The sequence below is a fragment of the Piliocolobus tephrosceles genome, chromosome 11 (assembly GCF_002776525.5).
Source record: "Piliocolobus tephrosceles isolate RC106 chromosome 11, ASM277652v3, whole genome shotgun sequence".
In the NCBI taxonomy this organism is placed as follows: domain Eukaryota; kingdom Metazoa; phylum Chordata; class Mammalia; order Primates; family Cercopithecidae; genus Piliocolobus; species Piliocolobus tephrosceles.
The window spans coordinates 127,259,804-127,279,851 of NC_045444.1; the positions used below are offsets into that span (position 1 = coordinate 127,259,804).

A 20,048-nucleotide genomic window follows, 5' to 3' on the forward strand; every position below is an offset into this window, starting at 1 on the left:
TGTCTACGCTGTTCTGTGACACTCTTATCAGGACGTGTCTACGCTGTCAGTGAAGATTCTGTGAAATTCTATCTAAATCAAAGTTTTAAATAACCACTGAAGTGTAAAACCTAGACGGAGTGCAGTATGAGTTTATTAGCTTCCTACTCAAAACAGCCTGTATTCTCAGGAAAACAAAGGGGCTTGAATGGCTGTGTGTGACATGCTTCCTGGATGCCCAGAGAATGACAGTATGTGAATTCAGCAGGCTACAGGGCCACCTGCCGCCCAAACAGCTCAACCAAGCCTGACACACAGAGTGGAGAGCAGACCTTGTGTTCCACAAATGCAGAGCAAGTGAGAGAGCGGCAACCCACCAACATCCCACAGGTTGCCTCCCCACCACCAGGTGCATGAGCAGAGCTGGGGGCAAGCAGGGTACCGAGAGCTGAATGCCCTCCTAGAGGAACTGCCGGCCACTTGGATGGTGCCCTCCGGCCAGCCAGAGGCTGCAGCTGCCTGCCTCGCAGGGGACACCCCACAGTGAAGGGAGGTGTGGAGGAGGAAGCTCTCCAACGGCGCTCATGCGATCCAAACGATGTCATGAGAATCACTGGGACTGAACTCGGGGCACCTAAGGATGAGGCTGCACGCTCCTCATCGCCTTGGGACTCGCTACCCTGTGTGTTTCTAGGACATGTGAAGGTCACCTGGTCACTGTCAATAACTGACATAGCCCATCTTTTAAAGGCCAGGGAGTGACCCTGAATCTCTGGAAGCCCCCAGAATACCCAGATGGTTTTCCAGCAGAGACAGGAAAGAGCCTCACCAGTATGTGCGACAGCTCCGCCTCTCACGTGGGAGGCACCGCTATTAACAAGCAGAACAGGGCTAATGGGGGACCCACCTGGGTTCTCCTCTCTGTCTGGGAATTTAATTTGAACATTGAAATCCCGAGTAATCTGCTGGATTCTGGAACCTTTGGGGCCCATGACAGACCGATGGAATTTCTGGGGTATAGCACATTCTAATGTCACCTGAGCTTCCTGGAGGGAGGTACACAAAGAAAAAAGAAAACAACAAAGATTAAATTCCTTCGGGCCAGTTTCACAGAACTCTTCACACCACCTTCCTCCCTGTCCTCTACAGCTTTCCTCCTTGTCCTCTACAGCCACTTGGCACAGATGCTCCCCTTCTCCTGAGTCCAGGGCTCCAGGCGCAGGGCGGACGGAAGGTAGCAGGACGGGTCTAAGGGGGTTGGCCTCCTCTGAAATGTGTCCCAGAAGGCCAGCTGCCGTCCCTGGAGGGTGGCCAATTCAGCCAAGGGAGTGGCACCTCCTGGGGTAGCCCCTGACTCCATGAGGATGCAACAGACTTGGTTATCAGGGAAAGGGCACCCAAGGCCCTGGCAGGTGAGTGACCTGGAGGGGACTCTCTAAAGGCTGCTTTAGAAAAAGACCACGTCTTCTCGTGACTTCCTGTGGATTCACGTGGATGCCCTCAAATCGACTTTCTTTCCTTCACAGAGGGGAGGAGTGAGCTGGCCCCTTAGACTGCATTTCCATTTTCTCTGACCCCTTACAGAATGCATTTTCTTTCTTTCTCTTGCTTTCTTTCCCCTCTCTCTCTCTCCTCTCCTCTTCTTCTCTCTCTCTCTCTTTTTTTTTAAAGTGCTTCTCACAGGCAGAATTCTCACCAACTATCAGGAAGGAGGCCAGAGAGGCTGAGGAAACAAGAGCAAGCACCCGAAAGCCCCTCCTGAAGCCTTCCGGGGCCCTGTGAGGGAGTCGCCTGCCTGCCGGGTGGAGGGAACACCCATACACGGCTTTGGTGAGTGGCCACTGGGGGTGAGAACCCGTCCCTGAGCACCCAAGTGCCTACCAGGTCCTCAATGATCTCCTGAATGCGTTTCTTGGCTGCCTCCACACAGTCCTTGGCGCCCTTGAGAGTGACTTTGTCGCTCTGTGTGCCAGAGCGTGGGAAGCTGACCATCACCCCGCCATACTCTTCAGCAATCTCCCGCAAGACCTGGCCTCTCCGGATGACAAAGTGGCGGTGGTGCTTGGGGTCCACCAGCATGGAGTCTTCCACCACATTATCCTGCAGTGTTAAGAAGAGATGGAAGATAAGCCACCGCACCGCGGCCCCGGCAGAGTCGGCCACCGAGGCCCGCTCCCCACCACGGCCCCGGCAGAGTGGGCCGCCGAGGCCCGCTCCCTACCAGGTTTTGGATCAAGGCCTCCAGCTCTTTCTGTGCCTCTCGGACGGCATCCTCCTTTCCAATGATGGTGATTAGGTCCTGGTCCTTGTCCTCAGCGGCGGGGAAGATGACGCGTGCTCCCGTGCTGTCACGCACCTTACGAATTTTGCCGCCCCCCTTGCCGATGAGGAATTTGTGGTATTCTGGCTTGGCACGGATGTCAACAGTGAAACTCTTGGTTTGCTGCAGAAACCAATCCCGCTCTGTTAGCCTGACACCACATGCCTGGACCACAGTGAGGAAGACAAGAGGGCCTGAAGGGCAGCAAGGTCAGGCTCCCCTTACATTGTCACCAGTGTCCTGATGTTGCACCAATATCCCCAAAATGGGGCCAGCGCACCTCACTGAATAAACAGATAAATAGCCAGACAGACCGCACACATACTTCTCTTCCACAACAATCAGATGCTGGTGGTAATGAACACACAGGCTTAGAACCCTGGTCCTGCCACTTACAAGCACTGACCAAACTTCTCCAAGCCATTTTTCATCTGCACAGGGGGAGAAGGGAGCAGCGTGCTGCACAATGTGTTGGCAGAGTGCACGTCCTGGTGTACCCAGCAGAGCAGGAAGCAAGTTGCCCAAGAGGCTTGCCCCGTGCTCCCACTTTTCTACCTGCTTCCAGACCAAGCGCACACAAATCTGGGCCAGGCTTCCTCTCCTCCCACGAGTGCTACAGATCAGCCCCCACAAAACCAGCCATTCCCCAAGCTCAAGCTCAGAGGGACACAAGCCAACCAAGGCTATAGTTAGAGACCAGCCCTCAGAGGCCGCATGTAGCACGACACCCTTGTGTGGCAACAAGAAACGAGGGTCCTCGAAAGGCCCTGGACACTGTACTTGTGGACACCAGTGCCTTTGGCAGACTCACGCAGGGGAACACAGAGAATGTGCTGCTCTACGTGACTCAGATCCACAAGGATAACTCTTGCCTTTCTCTGGACCCAAGACCCGGCCCGCAAGCAAGAATACCAAAGAAAAATGTGCTAGCATAAAAATATTAAATAACAACTTTGCTATCTTTTTTTTTTTTTTTTTTTTTTTTTTTTAAGACGGAGTCTTGCTCTGTCGCCCGGGGTTGGAGTGCAGTGGCCGGATCTCAGCTCACTGCAAGCTCCGCCTCCCGGGTTTACACCATTCTCCTGCCTCAGCCTCCGGAGTAGCTGGGACTACAGGCACCCGCCACCTCGCCCGGCTAGTTTTTTTTTGTATTTTTAGTAGAGACGGGGTTTCACCGTATTAGCCAGGATGGTCTCGATCTCCTGACCTCGTGATCCGCCCGTCTCGGCCTCCCAAAGTGCTGGGATTACAGGCTTGAGCCACCGCGCCCGGCCAACTTTGCTATCTTTTAAGTGCAGGTTTCACCAAATACCACCTAGAGACTCTGCTGCTTTTCAAAGACACCCAGGAGTAGCAGCATTAGTCAAAAATCAGGCAATGAATTAGGCAAATCCACTCTAGCAATATGGTAAAAGACAAACTACCAAACTTACCCCAGAAATGCAAGGCTGGTTAAACATAAAGACAAAAAATCAATCTAATACAATCTAGCGACAACAACAAAAAAAGACAAGAAATATGAGGCTCCAGATTAGAGAGAAACAACTCCACAGACCACGTGATTGCTACATATAAAATAATTCACAAAAAAGTGACTGGCTCTAACATACATGAGCTTCATTTAGCAGTCTCATGAAAGTCCACATACAAAAATCACAAGCACTTCCACCTGCTAACAACTGGAAATGGAAAAAAAGTGCCATTTATAATAGCACTAAAAGAATGACAGCAGTTAGATCTGCTAAGTCGAACATAAAAATGTGCAGGATCTGTATGCTAAAAATTATAAAGCACCAATGAAGAATCACAGACCTAAAAAACATGGAGAAACGACTGAGTCAAGACTGCCGAGCTGTCAGTCCTCACCAGCCTCATCTTTCGATTTAACACAACCCCAATCAAAGCATGAAAATGCTTTTTTCCTACCAACTGACAGGCTAATTCACCAAGGGACGTAGAGCAGCCAGTTGAGAGGGCTTACACTGTTGATTTCTAGACTTCCCATAAATCTGGTGTTACCAGAAGAGCCCGGAAACATATCCACAGATGGGTTTTGACACAGGGACAACAGCAATTCAATGGGCAGTCTTTATTATTGTGGTCACATGTCTGCATGTTAATTAAAACTCAACTATACCTGAAGAATGGTCAATTTCACTGTAAATCATCCTTAAAAGACAAAAGCACCCCAAAGCCAATAAGCCAAAAAGCACCGTTTACATACTGTATACATGAGCATCTGGACCTGGAAGGGCCCTCCAGTGACAGCAAAGCCAAGAGGCATAAAAAGTGTATTATAGAGCTGTTTTCTGACCTGCCACAAACGGAGGGCACTCAAGGCTTTCCACCGTGAGAAGACAGAACACTGCAGTGAGGACCAGGCTTCCTGCCAAGCGTCACGCTCCCTCCCCATGCTCACCTTCTCCTCCGCCAGATGCAGGAGCTGCTTCTTGGCCTTCTCCACATCCGAGGAAGGGCCCCTGATAACAACAGTGTCGCTTCCTGAACCTTCCACGGGAAAGTGAATGTGGACCCCGCCGCACTCCTCCATGATGGAGCGGATCAGACGGCCCTTGGTGCCGATGAGGGAGTTGTGCAGCTTGGCAGGGATGGAGACCTCTACCTCGGCTATGTTGGCCTGAAATCACACACAACAGGAGAAGGAAGTCACACTTTTGTGGCAAGAAGGGCAGAGGAAAAGATAAACTATCATCTTTGGTGGTGATGAACACATAGGCTTAGAACCCTGGTGCTGCCACTTACAAGCACTGACCAAACTTCTCCAAGCCATTTTTCATCTGCACAGGGAGAGGAGGAAGCAACGCGCTGGATAATGTGTTGGCAGAGTGCACGTCCTGGGGAGAGTGGGGTGCGCCCAGCAGAGCAGGCGCACTGGGAGGTGTTTAACTCAACAGGACCCAGCGTCCTCGTGGACGTGGGCTGGGTTGGAGGGCAGGAGTGCGGTAATTTCAGACACACATAATGCTCTTCTTCAGTCAGCTCTCCGGCTCTGCCAGAGGTGGGTCCATATGCCTATGGATGAACTTTTCCTATTAAAACCAAAGGTTCTGCTTTCAGCCAAGATGCAATACCAGGGACTGGACTGAACTTACTGCCTAATGGTGATTTTCACGACCCTGGAGACAGGAAACAAGGTGAGCCCTACAACTGCCCCAAGTTGCTGCTACAGTACAGGAGGGTGAGGAAACGGAACCATCCAAGATAGCAAGAACAGGAGGTCAGAGCCCAAAGAGACTGGCATCGAGAACCTCCGAGACCTGGAGACCAGCCACTCATATATTGACACACGTGAGGAAATCACCTTGGGCCTGGGAAAGAATCCCCAGAAGGATCACAGGAAACAGTGCCTGCAGCTCAGCTGGGGCCGGGTCCAGAGCCGTCCTCAGCAGGTTCAACTTTCTGGGACGTGGAGTATAGTACTCAGAAGGATCTTACCTCAGCAGTGGAAATATTTGGGCCTGAACTAAATACTGCTCTGATCCTCCCTAATAAACTTTAAAAGCAAGTCCTAAAAGGAGCAAAATGTTTCAGAGTGACTTCACAAAGCCAAAAAAAAATGCAGAGGAATACAAAAACACCCTCATTAAGAAACACCAGAAATGCAAAGAATAGGGGGAAAACCCACAACGAGGAAAAGAAAATAGAAAACCACCCAGAAATGACAGTGTTAGAATCAGCCAGCCAAGGACAGTAAAACAGGTATTTAACTGTATTGTCTATGGCCAAAAGCAGAAAGACTGAACATGTTAAGAACTGAAAATACAGAAGATACTAATTCAGACTGAACTTCTAGAGAAGAAAATAACGTCTAAAATGAAAATTATATTAGACGAAATTAGGCAATTGGAACACTGCAAAGAATTAATGAATTTAAAGAAACTCATGGAGAAAATCAATATGGCCCCTCCCCCCACTCAAATTAACAGAGCACAAGTAGAAGACAACGAAGACCCTGGTCACTAGACTCCCTGACGGGGAGACAGCAAGGGGCTAACAGAAAAAAATACTCATAGTGACCAAAAATTATCCACATTTGATGAAATTCTGAACACACATATTCAAGAAGCTTAATAAACACCAAGCTAAGCAACATGAAGAAAACTACACAAAGACACATCCTAACTTGCTCAGACAGTGGTAAAATCCTAAAACCAGCTAGAGGGAGAAGGTTTGTCATGGACAGAGGAACAAAGCCGGGGAGACGTCAGCTTTCTCCTCAGGAACAACAGGAGACAGCACTGAAGCCAAGTCTTGAAAGGAAAAAACTTGCCAACCTAGAAACCTTTATGCAGCAGAAACATTTTTCAAAAGTGAAGGAAAAAAATACTTTTGAGACATACAAAAAGTGAAGGAATTCATTATCAGATACACACTACAAGAGATGTTAAGTGGTATCTTTCAGACAGAAGGAAAATGAAGACAAGCAGCACACCAAGAAATGAAGAGCTCTAGAAATGGCAACTGTGTGGATAATACATACATTTTTTCATATTACTTAAACCTCTTTAAAAAATAATGGATTTTTGGCCGGGCGCGGTGGCTCAAGCCTGTAATCCCAGCACTTTGGGAGGCCGAGATGGGTGGATCACGAGGTCAGGAGATCGAGACCATCCTGGCTAACACGGTGAAACCCTGTCTCTACTAAAAAATACAAAAAACTAGCCCGGTGCCGTGGCGGGCGCCTGTAGTCCCAGCTACTCCGGAGGCTGAGGCAGGAGAATGGCATAAGCCCGGGAGGCGGAGCTTGCAGTGAGCTGAGATCCGGCCACTGCACTCCAGCCCAGGCAACAGAGCGAGACTCTGTCTCAAAAAAAAAAAAAAAAAAAAAGGATTTTTTTTAAAGGTTAATAATGTAAATGGTAGACTGAAAGCCAACCATATAAAATCATCACATCGTGGTGACTAAGCACATGGGGATGGTGGCAGTTACTGTTTAATGGGTGTAGTTTCTGGGTAAGATGATGGGAAATGCTCTGAAAACGGACAGGGTGATGGTTGCACAACCTTGTGAATGTACTCAGTTGAGTTAACCATTCAAAAAGGATTAAAATGATAAATTCTGCTATGTATATTTTACAATTGAGAAAAAAATTACAGTAAAAGCAATTGAACCATGTGTTAAATATATGTAATAAATATAAGTATGTGATATATAACATACATATAATCACAAATGTAATTAAATGCAAACATCATAACTTTTTTTTTTTGAGACAAGGTCTGGTTCTATGGCCCAGGCTGGAGTGCAGCAGTGCAGTCTCAGCTCACTGCAACCTCCACCTCCCAGACTCAAGCCATCCTCTCACCTCAACCTCCTGAATAGCTGGGACTACAGGCATGCAGCACCATTACTGGCTAATTCTTTTTGTAGTTTTAGTACTGATGGGGTTTTGCCCAGGCTGGTCTTGAACTTGTGAGCTCAAGTGATCTGCCCACCTGAGCCTCCCAAAGTGCTGGGACTACAGGAGTGAGCCACCATGCCCGGCCACAAACATCATAATCTAAAAAGCAGAGATAGATTTAATGTAAAAAGCAAGCTGCCAAAAAGATACCCACTTTAGTATCATATAAAGTAGGCCGAGTGCAGTGGCTCACACCTGTAATCCCAGCAGTTTGGAAGGCCAAGGTGAGAGGATCACTTGAGCTTAGAAGCTTGAGACTAGCCTGGACAACATAACAAGACCTCATCTCTACTAACAGCAAAAAAAAAAAATTTAGCCTGGTGCGGTAGCATGCGCCTGTGGTCCCAGCTACTTGGAAGGCTAAGGTGGGAGGACTGGTTGAGTCTGGGAAGCCAAGGCTGTAGTGAGCCATGACTGCACCACGGCACTCCAGCCTGGACGACAGCAAGACCTCAGCTCCAACAGAATTTTAAACATGGGGGGAAAAGATAACACAGACTTTGGAGCCAAGCACACTACCAGGGAAAAGGCATCATTTTATAATGGCACAGATTACATATGTTATGAAGGAGAGGTGACATCAGTATTGACAGCAAAAGGCTAATGCAGGACTATTCTAAAAAAACTTCATGTTAATAAATTGGACAACTTGGAGAAAATAGAAAACCCCTTGAAAGACACTAATTACCAAGTACACACAAAGAAACAGATGATCTATCCATACAGTGTAATATTACCCTGAAATAAAAAAGGACAAAGCAATGATACAGGTGACAACACACACACATGTCAAAACATCCTGCAAAGTGAAAGCAGGTGGGCCCAATAGAGTAGATGTTATGATTCCATTCACACAAAAGTGCAGACAATCCAAAAGCATCTACTGTGGCTGAAAGCAGACTGGGGGTTGCCTGGGGTAGAGAGGTGCGGGTGAGGGGGCTGTGGTTTTAAAGAACTGCCAAGTGGGATGGAGGGAGACTGTAAAACAAAATGGCATGGGACATTTTTGGGGTGATGGTGGGGATGATTTCATGGATGTATACAGATGTCAAAACTATTAAATTGTACACTACAAATATGTACAATTTACTGCATGTCGTTTTTTTTTTAAAGGAAAGAAAATACCATAAATACCTTCAGATAAGGTTTTCAGGTAACAAAAAGAAAATGTCTAATAAGACAAGTGGCCATGTCAAACGTTACTGCTGCAGGTCCAGGTAAGTAAGCGCCATGAGAGACAAAGGCAGAAAACTGCTGACCAACTCAGCAGCAGCTTGGATTGAAAGCTGCAATGTGCTGCAGTCTTCCACATCTGCCATCTGAGTCCGTGCTGGCCCAATGACCCTGGCGTGACTCAACCCCAGGCTCAATCTTAGAGGCTGTTAGAGATTTTACTGGAGGATCTCCATTAGAAAACATCTCCCATTACCAGGTCTTTCTGAATAGACAGAATCCTGCTGCGGGCAGCTTCACAGTTGGCTCGCTTGCCTGTGATGATAATGGTCTCTGAATTGCTATTCTCTGCTGGAAGGTCGATCTTGGTGTTGCTTTCTTCACGAATCTACAGGGGAGAGATCACCATGAGAAGCTGACTAGAGCCCTCCCGGAGTTGAGACACAGTTGAGCACGGGGCTACAAGTAAGGAAGAGTCCCTCCTAGTCTAAAACCAAAAGGGCGCAGGGCTACAGGGGACAGAGCAAGAAGCAGCAAGATGCAGGGGACAAGCTATCACCTTTTTAATGTTTGCGCCTCCTTTCCCAATGATGTTCTTGTGAAACTGTTTGAAGATCGGAACAGAAATTGAATAGCTATTTTCCACCTTAAAGACAAAAAACACAGCCCGATTCACCACCTGCGCTAGAGAGTGAAATACAGTATCCCTTCCACCCCTAAGGGTAGCATGTAACAGTTCAACAGGGCACTGGCATTTGCGAATAAACCTTCAGGGGTTTGTCATGAGAGTACGTAAAAGATCACTTGCCCAACAACTAACTTACCTTGCAAATTACAGTCAATCGACGCAAGTCCACTTTTTGGCTAAGAGAGAGTTCATGCCCCATGCCAGGATCAGAGCTGGCTGAGGAAGAGGCTCAGAACACATGGAGACAGCACGGACCCCTACGCTCTGGGCAATTCTGCACTCGGCAGTGATGTGACAGCAGCTCACAGTGCTGGAGTCCCTCACCATCGCCTCTCCCAGGGCAGCCATCAGCTAAGGTGAAGCCCACGGAAATACATGGCCGCCTATGGCCTTCTCATCCACTGCTCGCTACACTTTCTAAACCTGTTCCCACTTCAGTTTTTGAGAAAGATAATAAATCAGTATATGACTCATTTCACCTGTTATACCTCTCATCTTACTGGATGGGACAGTTTCTCTAAGTATCTGAAGACTCCTCAAGGAAACAAGGTAACTGGGCATGAGAAAAGCAAATCTCCCCACCTGAATTGCAGTCTTAACAATGGCTGCCAATCTAAACATCCAGGTATTAAGTGAGAAGCCGTCACCACTTTGTCCCAAGTCCCTGGATGGAAGCCCAGCCCAGTTCCTATGTGCTTTCTCCAAAGCAGGGGTCCTGTGGGGGTCAGGACTTCTGACAGGACACACGCCCCACCCAACACAGGTGCTGTCATACAAGAAAGGATGTAAAACACCCCTACCAGATCTGCCACCATCTTCTGCATGTATTTTGTGCACTTTTCCACCTCATTCTTGGGTCCTCTGAGCTGGACAATGTCACTTTTTTGTGCTGGGTCTGGAAAGTTGATGATGACCTAGAACAAATCATGGGGAGACTAAGTTCAAGTACGAGGAAGGTCATATATCCCAAACATCAAATATTCCCGAAGTGTGACTTGGACCACTCCTGGAGAGTTACAGAGCGTCTCTGGGAAACTTTACCTCTGGGAATTTATCACGAATTTCACGGATCCGTTCACCCTTCTGCCCAATGATTGTGCGATGAAATCTCTGCTCAATGATTAGATCCTTGGTACGCTCATTTTCCTAAAAATACAATTAAAGTAGATGTCATTTATCACAAGCATGGTGAGCAACTCCCCGCTGACACAAGGGGACACCAGGGAGCCCTGGGCGCAGTCCTTCACAGAGCAGGTGAGGTGGTCTCCAGGTGGCACCTCGTAGCACCCCTGGGAGCAACCAGCCGTTAGAGCGCACAGCGCATGGCGAGTGCATCGCCACGCTCCGCAACACTGGCTGCGCGCCACTTTCCTCCACAAAGTCCAGCGACGGAACTCACTGGAGGACCCTTCAACCGAAAGTGCCATCATGACAGCACTAATTACCAAAGCAGTTCAGCGAGCACTTCTGTGTTAACAGGTGCTACAGGGGAGGCCCAGCTCTTCCACTCGGAGGCCGGGCATTCTGCACAGCAGTGAGTGACCCCTTCTGAAGAGAGGGTGGCTCGGACCACTTTCCCTGCGTGGCTAAGAATGTTCAGCACAGGGCACTGAACCCATATGGCTCTCAACTTCTTCAACAGACCCCATTAAAATGTCAGAAGAAATACAGAAGAATAAGCAGAGCTGGAATCCAGGGAGGAAGAACATCAGCCTACCAAACGTTTCCGAGAATTCTGAGAGATTCTGGATCAAACGGCTATTGGCTGACAGAGAAATAAGGGCTCAGCAGTCAGGAAGGGCATCAAGTGGCCAGGACCACGGACCTGGGCTGGAGGCCAGGCTAAGAGGAGAACCTGGGATATGAGACTGGGGAAATGAGCACCGGGAAGGCCACAAGCAGTGGGAGGCTGCATCACACCCTGGATTGCAGCTCAGGGCTATAAAAGAGGTCTGCCAATTTGAGATTCCTCATGTGGGTACTGGGGTGAGGTGAACAAAGAAGCCCCTAAGCAAATGACAGGAACCCTGGGGCATGTTCCTCACACAGTCAGGCCGAAGGGCTGCTGCAGGCACTCACGCAGTCTTTGACTTCTCTGGACACTCAAAGACACCCAGAGACTTTCAAGTGTGGGCATCTGACTCACAGAAGCAAGGGTGCTCACAGCTTGGCATAAGCATGTACGAAACGTCGGGGAGCCCAGAGCAGTGCAGTGCTTCTGCCAGGTGGTAGAGAGCAACAGCCCCCACCTCAGGTTTGCAGTGATCCTCGAGTCTGGCCTTACATGAGAACCACCTGGGATGCCTTTGAGAATCCAGAAATGTCTGTCACAATCTCTGGAGACGGTACCCAGGCATCTGGGAACCCAGGGTGTGGCCAAGGCCAAGACGCTGCCACACAGTCTCTGTGCCCTTCTAGCACAGCACACAGCCATGGAGAACACGATGTGCAGGTGACCTGGGGAGGATAAAGGAAATGTGGCCCCAGGGAGTCAAATCCAGTTCCAGTGCAACGTGGGATTTGTTGACTTCCATTCTCCAAGGCCGCACACCACAACACACTACTCCTTAGAGGGAGCCAATAGACACAAGGTCAGTGCCTTCCTAGAGGCCCCAGACATGGCGCTTACCATGCGAGATGCAAGCTCCAGCAGCTCTCGCTTGGCCTGCTGCACACCCTGTGGGTCCCCCTCAATGCGGATCAAATTGCTCTTCTCACTGTCAGGAGGGATGCGCACGGACACCTTGTACTGGTCTTTGATTCTGTTTACTTAGGAACACAAAAGGAAACACATTTAGGACACAGACCAACAACATTCTGCCAGTGACTAACAACTAGGCAGGACAGGGCTAAAGTGCCACATCACCTTATCAGTGATTCCCATTCACCAAAAATGATGCTTAGCTTCCAAAACAAGAATCTCCCTTGTCTAGAATGGGGGCCAGTTATGATCTTGACCTGGATCACAAGGGTTCTGAAGGACAGGCTCTCAGCCTCGACCACAAGTTGGCAATGCTCCGAGACCTTCAAGTAACTGATGGTTGGGGCCACTCAGTCTGGGATTTAGCTCGTCTGGGGTATGGCTGGGGCTTCAGAATATTTAAAGGATTCCAGGTGTTTCTAATGTGCAGTAAGTCTGGGAACTACTATTCTCAAGTTAAAAAAATCACACATATTAACTCCACACAAAAGCACTCACTGATGCCTAAGAGCCTTGCGGGGACCATGCTGCTGCCCAGAGACCCCATCTACTGTTGGCTCAGATTCGAACTGAGCACTTCACTGTGTCTGCAAGACAAGTGCTGTTGCAAACCCTCCTTCTGTCAAACTCTCTGGATAGAACCCAGTACCCCCAAGTTAGAGTTCCAGGTCCCCCAAACTCTGGAGAAGCCGTATCATCAGGAAACAAGGCAGGAATCTTGCCCACTGTGCAGTAAAGGAAAGCCCAGCTTGCTGGAAGGACCACCAGGAGGACGTTTTGTGCATCCATCCCAAACACATGCACATGCAGAGGCAGCAGCGAGGCGATGCGCTGCTGGAGGGTGACATGGACATACAGCTGTTCCAGGTGGAGCAACACAAGACAAGAGAAGCAGAGGACATGGGAGCTGGGCAGCAGGTTTTTTTAGATTACGAAGGAAAACGAGAGTTAGGAACTGCATGAGAAGAAATCAGAACAGACATGACTCACTAAGCTATATTCTGCAATTTCTCGGGGGCAGAAACTAGAAATTAATGTTAGAATTACACTACTGTACTTCCATATATATGTGTTTTGAGACAGGGTCTTGCTCTGTCACCCAGGCTAAAATGCAGTGGCATGGTATGATCACGGCTCACTGCAGCCTTGACTTCCTGGGCTCAAGTGATATTCCTGCCTCAGCCTCCTGAGTAGCTGGGACCAGAGGCCTGGCTAAATTTTTCTTTTTTGTAGAGATGGGGGTCTCACTATGTTGCCCAGGCTCATCTCTAACTCCTGGGCTCAGGTGATCCTCCTGCCTTGGTCTCCCAAAATGTTGGGATTACAGCCAAGAGCCACTGTGTCAGGCCTAAATAACCACTATGGTTAACCAAAACCAAAACAAAACATAAAAGCAAGTTTATGGTGTGTGCATGGTTCAAGCAGTGCGCAAAAAGGTCACTTTGTGCCTGTAGACTCTCGTCCCTGTCACATAAAATGACCACAAAACGTAAGACTGACATCAGAGAGCTCACCATTGCACAGGCCACAGCACAGCTGACAAGCCTATGTTTACTCGTAACAAAAACGGATACACGGACATCAGTCATGTGATGCAGGTTGGTGTCCCACTCCCTGGGAAAGGCTCCTTCATCCACTGAACTATCCAGGAATGGAGGATGTGCTTGCCTTCTCACCTTCCACCCCGTGCCCGGCCCGACTCACACTTTTAATACCAGCATCTTGGGAGGCCGAGGAGGGCAGATCACCTGAGCCCAGGAATTTGAGACCAGCCTGGCCAACACGGTGAAACCTCGTCTCTTCTAAAAATACAAAAATTGCCAGGTGCAGTGGCTCACACCTGTAATCCCAGCACTTTGGGAGGCCCTGGTGGGCAGATCACGAGGTCAGGAGATCGAGACCATCCTGGCTAACACCGTGAAACCCCGCCTCTACAAAAAAATACAAAAAAAAATTAGCCAGGCATGGTGGCGGGCGCCTGTAGTCCCAGCTACTCGGGAGGCTGAGGCAGGAGAATGGTGTCAGTCCAGGAAGCGGAGCTTGCAGTGAACCGAGATCGCATCACTGCACTCCAGCCTGGGCAACAGAGCAAGACTCCGTCTCCAAACAAACAAAATTAGCTGCAAGAGGTGGCATGCGCCTCTAGTCCCAGCTACGCGGGAGGCTGAGGCAGGAGAATTGCTTGAGCCCGGTAGGCAGAGGCTGTAGTGAGTTGAGATCACGCCACTGCACTCCAGCCTGGGTGACAGAGCGAGATCCTGTCTCAAAAGGAGAGAAAGTATCCCTCCCTATGTTGTTTTTACTTGGGCTCAAATCTGGACTTTTTTTACGCTTCAGTGAGTTCCAGATCAGCAGTTTCCATGTTCAGAAGGCATGAGTACTACAAACACTGATGGACTAACCTAGCAGGTCTGACTGAAATACGGAGGACGCTGCCCTTGGGCGTGCCTTCAACATGGCCCCTGTGGGTTACTTGCGGAGGGCTTAGATGGATTTCCGAAAGTGACAATTCACCCACTGGCCAAACAGCTCTAATCCAACCACTGCACCAAGGGGAAAAGGAAAAGTGGCCTCTTCCTGCAGGCAGGAGGATGTAAAGTCTGAAACTCCCATTACAGGTAGCACTGGGCCTGGACTGTGCACAGACGTCCTAGTTCTCACAGCTGACACCCCAACAAGGGTCTCAGGGCACACTGGCCCCACCGCAACAGACAGCCTGACTCACTGTTCGCGCCGCTCTTCCCAATGAGGTGCCTGTGGAACTTGTGGTCGATGTTGATCTCCACGTAGTCCATCCGGTTAATCTGCAGGAGCACAGAGGTCCATGGATGCGCCCAGTTACTTGGTCAATGAGCTGAACCAACACCCGGCAGTCTCCACGGTTGCCTTTTCTGACCACTCAGCTGTCAGGAATTGTTGGAGACTGCCCCTGTGTCTCCCCTGAAAGATGCCTTCTTCAAAATAAAGTTTCCTCTACCCACAAATATTCCAGGACTTCAGCCAGCTTCTAGTTGTTTCAGAACTTAGTACTCACCTAGCTAGGATGCCCTGGGTGCCTGTGTGCCCAGCCACGTGGGATGTCACCGAGAGATGACCACCCATGCCCAACTCAGAGCCTCCCTTGTCACCAGCACACACAACATTCCGAGGGGCACCTTACCAAATCTTTGACCATGCCTTCTATCTGTTCCTGGGCCACATTGACATCCTCTGTAGGGCCCTCCAAGGTGATCTTGTCTTCGCCCTCTGTGAACTCGATGTGAACCTACCACACCAAAACCACACAAAAAGAGATGGCTAAAACAGAATGGCACAGCTGCGCCCCTCAGCTCCCAGTGTGCAATTGCTGGTCCTCAGGGAGCCCACGGGTGCTCTCTTGGGAGTGGCTTCTGATCCCAAATTGCCTCATATATATGTGAGGGAGGGAGGGACATATCCACAGACATCAAGCAAAGCTGAAAGGGAAGGTTAGGGAGCCATAATCAGGAAACTCAACACTGTGGCCGAATAATCTTGCCTTTCACTGAGAACACGGTTTGCTCCACAGAAGCCACTAACATGAAGCATGCGAGATGCTCATACATCATCTGAACTTTTCCAAGGCCTGGTCCTCTTCAGTTGCATGAAGAATGAGACGGCACGGATGGAATTTTAAAACTAGTATAGCTGCACCAAAGTGGCAAAGGAACTGGCTCGACGTAGACAAGGCTGCCAGCTTTCCTGGTTTATTACCCTCCAGGTCAGGAGTTAAGGGAGGGAGACTGGTCCTTATATGAAGCTCTAAGAAGGAAAAGGGCTGGGCACAGTGACTCACACCCATAACCTCAACTTTTGGAGAGGCTGAGGCAGGAGGACTACTTGAGCCCAAGAGTTCGATCGAGATCAGCCTGGGCAACATAGCAAGACCCTGCCTCCACAAAAACTAGCCTGGGATGGTGATGCGCGCCTGTAGTGCCAGCTACTTGTGACGCTGAGACGAGTGGATCACTTGAGCCATGAGTTCAAGGCTGCAGTGAGCTATGGTCACGCCACTGCACCCCAGCTTGGGTGACAGAGTGAGGCTTTGTCACTAAACAGAAGGAATAAAATAAAAAAAATTTTATTTTTAAAAAGAACTGTAACATTAACTGGAAACAAATTTTAAACAAAACAGGAATTAAATATGATGGTTGGATTCTCTGGTATTTCTTTTTTGTTCATGTTTTCTGGATGCTACAATCTCCTTTGGTAAACTGAGAAAGCTTTAAATTCACTCTTAATACAATTTGTATACAAGTTCTGCTCTTCAAACGATTATGAAGTTATTTCACCATAATTACTAAATGACGTGTTTCCTAAGATCCTTATGAAACCTAGTAACACACAATCCTCTCTGGTTAAAGACTAGAAGGATGGTACAGACATCCACAGACATTTATTCTGCTGTTCTTCAGCTAACATGGAAGTTGACCATGTCAAACAGGCCAGTTAATTCAGAAAAATTCACCAGTTTTCAAGGGCATCCACAGTACAAAGGTCAACAAAGCAGTGTTAGAAACAGAAAGACGGAAAACAAGACAAATTCAATACAATGGGTGAAAAAACGTGTCCTTACCTTTGGCATCTGCTGAGTGATTTTGGCCAGGTTCTGCCCTTTCTTGCCAATGATGAAACGGTGAAGCCAGGAAGGGGCGGCGACAGAGGAGACGGTGAAGCTATTGGCCTAAGAAAACGGGAAAACAGCCATGGGTTTGCAGAGCTCAAGGTCACGTCACAGTGAAAGCCAGGCTGCTCACCTGGGGCTCAGAGACGCGCGCTCCCCAAACCTGGGCACCTGCACTGTGTCCAGGCCCCAGGATTTACAAATCGAGAGCTCATCCATGAAGGCCCCACGGACTCCACTCAAAGGAGACACATTTCATGCTCAGAGGCAGTTACCTTGGCATAGACTTCAGTCAACGCCTGACCTAACTTTTCAGGTTCGCCTCGAAGTATCACAGTCTCAGAGATGCTGTCTGAGGGCGGGATCTCCACGGAAACTCCAGTTCTCTCAAGGATCTCCTGCAGTGAATTGCCCTTGGGCCCGATGACATACTTGTGCTGGGATTTCTTCACTTCCACGGCAATGGTTGTAGTCTTCTTTTTCTAAATAAGAGCACCATAAGGGGCAGTCAAAGGGAAAGGTGTGGGAAGCGGGCAGGTGGGCACGGCCACTGCTGCAGAAAGCAAGCCAAAGCGGCCCAGACTACAGATGCTGATCCCAAGAAGTGAACAACAGTGATCAGGACTAGCCAATCCCCACCAACTTCACTGCTCAAGACTGGATTTTCCCCAGTCTAGTCACCCGCCGGCTGATAACCTTGCCCTTGAACACTGCAAAACACCCAATCCTTTCCCTCAATTAAGGAACCCGTTTCAGATCTCAAAGTTCACTAAGCGGAGCTAACAGCTTAATCTAAGACATGAACAAGGCTGGGCTGTGCGTCTGACCTGGGGCAGCCCAGCTGGCGGCCTGTCAGCACAGCCAGAGGCCCAGGACGGCAAGGACAACCGGCCTGCAGACGCTCAACAGCAAGGGAGGGGCAGGCACCGATCTCACACGGGCCACTCTAGTGTAGAGACAATAAGCATCTTCATCAAGGACAAAAAGATAAGGGGCTGAGCCAGGCCTTAACTGAATCTCCAGACCCAAATCCTAGCTTCTATTCCTGCCCATGGGGATTTGCCTCCTCTAAATCATGCACCTTCTCCTCATAAATCTTCTTGATGCGAGCCACAGCCTGGGCCAACTGCTCCTTCTCTCCAGTGAAGACAATCTCTGTCCGGTTCACGCTGGGTGGGGGGATGTTGATGCGTGTCCCTGTCTCTTGCATGATCTCGCCGACCAGTCTGTTATACGGCCCGGCGATGAAGGGGTGGAATGCCTTTTCTACTTCTAGCCTCTCCACAGCACGTTTGTCCTGGAAAGGAAGGGATGACCTGATGAGAACAGGCCTCTGAAAACAAACTGGGGACAGACAGGGCTTCTCAGGGTTGGAGTCAAGCCCTCTACCCCCCGGCACCTTATGCCTTTACCTCCACACTGGACACAGCAACCCATGAGGGAGTGCGGTCTGCACAAGGAGGCAGGCGGGGGCACGAGGCACTCACACACGCCTCACCTGCTCGGCAGAGATGAGCAAGACTTCGTGGCGAGCTTTCTCAATGCCCTCTTTGGTGCCGGTGATCTTGATCTGATTGCTGGGGTCATCTGGGCGTGGGATCTGGATTTTGGTTGCAGTTTTTAGCTCCAAGTCTTGCAGTTTCTCTCCATTTTTGCCAATAACAAAGCGATGGTGTTCTTTGGGAATGGCAACAGTTGCTGAGGCCTACAGCAAGAAGAGAATCAAGGAAAACAAGAATATTCGTAGGATCTGAAGGAGCATATTTTTCCAAGACATTCTGGCAGAAACACCATCTTTGCTTATTCTTGCCCACCAGCCCCAACTCATCCATTAGAACAGCGTGAGCTTAAACATCACATGCTTGGGGAAGATTGCCCTGACTCCCAGCCTAGCGTAAGTTCAAGTGTATCTGCACTACTAAACATCCACTGGAATATACACCCACAAAGGGAGGCAACAGTTAACATCCACAGAAGCTGGACAGGAAGAAGCATGACTGCATATCCAGAAACCCTGAAAAAACTGCTGGGTTAAATTCTATTTATAGCAGGGAGAAAAGACTAAAATCCAGAAGTTAACAACATTAACTTCCACAAACAACAACTACTTGGAAGATGTAATGACAGAGATGCATTTCTTTTTTTTTGAGATGGAGTCTCGCTCTGTCGCCAGGCTGGAGTGCAATGGCATGATCTTGGCTCACTGTAACCTCCGCCTCCCAGATTCAAGGGATTCTCCTGCCTCAGCCTCCCAAGTAGCTGGGACTACAGGCGTGTGCCACCACGCCCGGCTAATTTTTATATTTTTAGTAGAGACAAAGTTTCACCATGTTGGCCAGGATGGTCTCGAACTCCTGACCTCGTGATCCGCCCACCTCGGCCTCCCAAAGTGCTGGGATTGCAGGTGTGAGCCACTGCGCCTGGCCAAAAGATGTGTTTCTAATAGAAAAAAGGACAAAAGAAAAAAAGGACAAGAAAATAGCTAGACATAAAGCCCAACAAAAGGCGAAGTATGTGCATTAGAACTTAGAAAACACTCCTTAAAAGAGCTACAAGAAGGTTTAAGTAGATGGCAGTTATCCCAATTAACTTTGAAATATTCATACAATTTCAAACAGCTGATTATAAAGGTTGTAACACAGAACAAACAAAAATAAACCAGAAAACCCTGAAAAAGAATAGTGCAGGGTGGGGGTGTTAACAGTGGTCCTAGACATTAAACATGAAATCATTATCATTAACATAGGAAATCTCAGTATATGGAAAGACAGACCTGCTGGTCTGAACTGAAAACCCAGAAACAGACCTAAGTTAATATAAACACCTAGGACATGATCAAAGCAGCCACTCAAGCCCACTGGAGCAAAATGTCTTTTCAAGATGGTGATGGCACGCCTGTAATCCCAGCACTCCGGGAGGCTGAGGTGAGAGGATTGTTTGAGCCTAGGAGTCCAAGATCAGCCTGGACAACATGGTGAGACCTCACTTCTACAAAAATTTTAAAAATTAGCTGGCCGAGGCCAGGCACAGTGGCTCATGCCTGTAATCCCAGCACTTTGGGAGGCTGAGGAGGGCGGATCATGAGGCCAGGAGATCAAGACCACCCTGGCTAACACGGTGAA

The 20,048-nt window shown here is 48.9% G+C and overlaps 1 protein-coding gene across 4 annotated transcripts in view; it reads right to left on the bottom strand.

The window, feature by feature from the left end:
* Positions 1 to 20,048, bottom strand: part of HDLBP (high density lipoprotein binding protein) — a 91,489-nt gene that overhangs the window by 10,529 nt on the left and 60,912 nt on the right. For all 4 annotated transcript variants that reach the window (XM_023195104.2, XM_023195106.1, XM_023195107.1 and 1 more), the window contains exons 6-20: positions 18,425 to 18,631; positions 18,008 to 18,223; positions 17,202 to 17,408; positions 16,879 to 16,986; positions 15,445 to 15,549; positions 15,010 to 15,088; positions 12,213 to 12,352; positions 10,625 to 10,729; positions 10,384 to 10,497; positions 9,455 to 9,541; positions 9,152 to 9,283; positions 4,719 to 4,937; positions 2,201 to 2,422; positions 1,861 to 2,079; positions 887 to 1,025 (exon numbers count right to left, since the gene is read on the bottom strand). In XM_023195104.2, the coding sequence (XP_023050872.1) occupies positions 887 to 1,025; positions 1,861 to 2,079; positions 2,201 to 2,422; positions 4,719 to 4,937; positions 9,152 to 9,283; positions 9,455 to 9,541; positions 10,384 to 10,497; positions 10,625 to 10,729; positions 12,213 to 12,352; positions 15,010 to 15,088; positions 15,445 to 15,549; positions 16,879 to 16,986; positions 17,202 to 17,408; positions 18,008 to 18,223; positions 18,425 to 18,631 (2,299 nt within the window). The remainder of the gene's footprint in view (positions 1 to 886; positions 1,026 to 1,860; positions 2,080 to 2,200; positions 2,423 to 4,718; positions 4,938 to 9,151; positions 9,284 to 9,454; positions 9,542 to 10,383; positions 10,498 to 10,624; positions 10,730 to 12,212; positions 12,353 to 15,009; positions 15,089 to 15,444; positions 15,550 to 16,878; positions 16,987 to 17,201; positions 17,409 to 18,007; positions 18,224 to 18,424; positions 18,632 to 20,048) is intronic.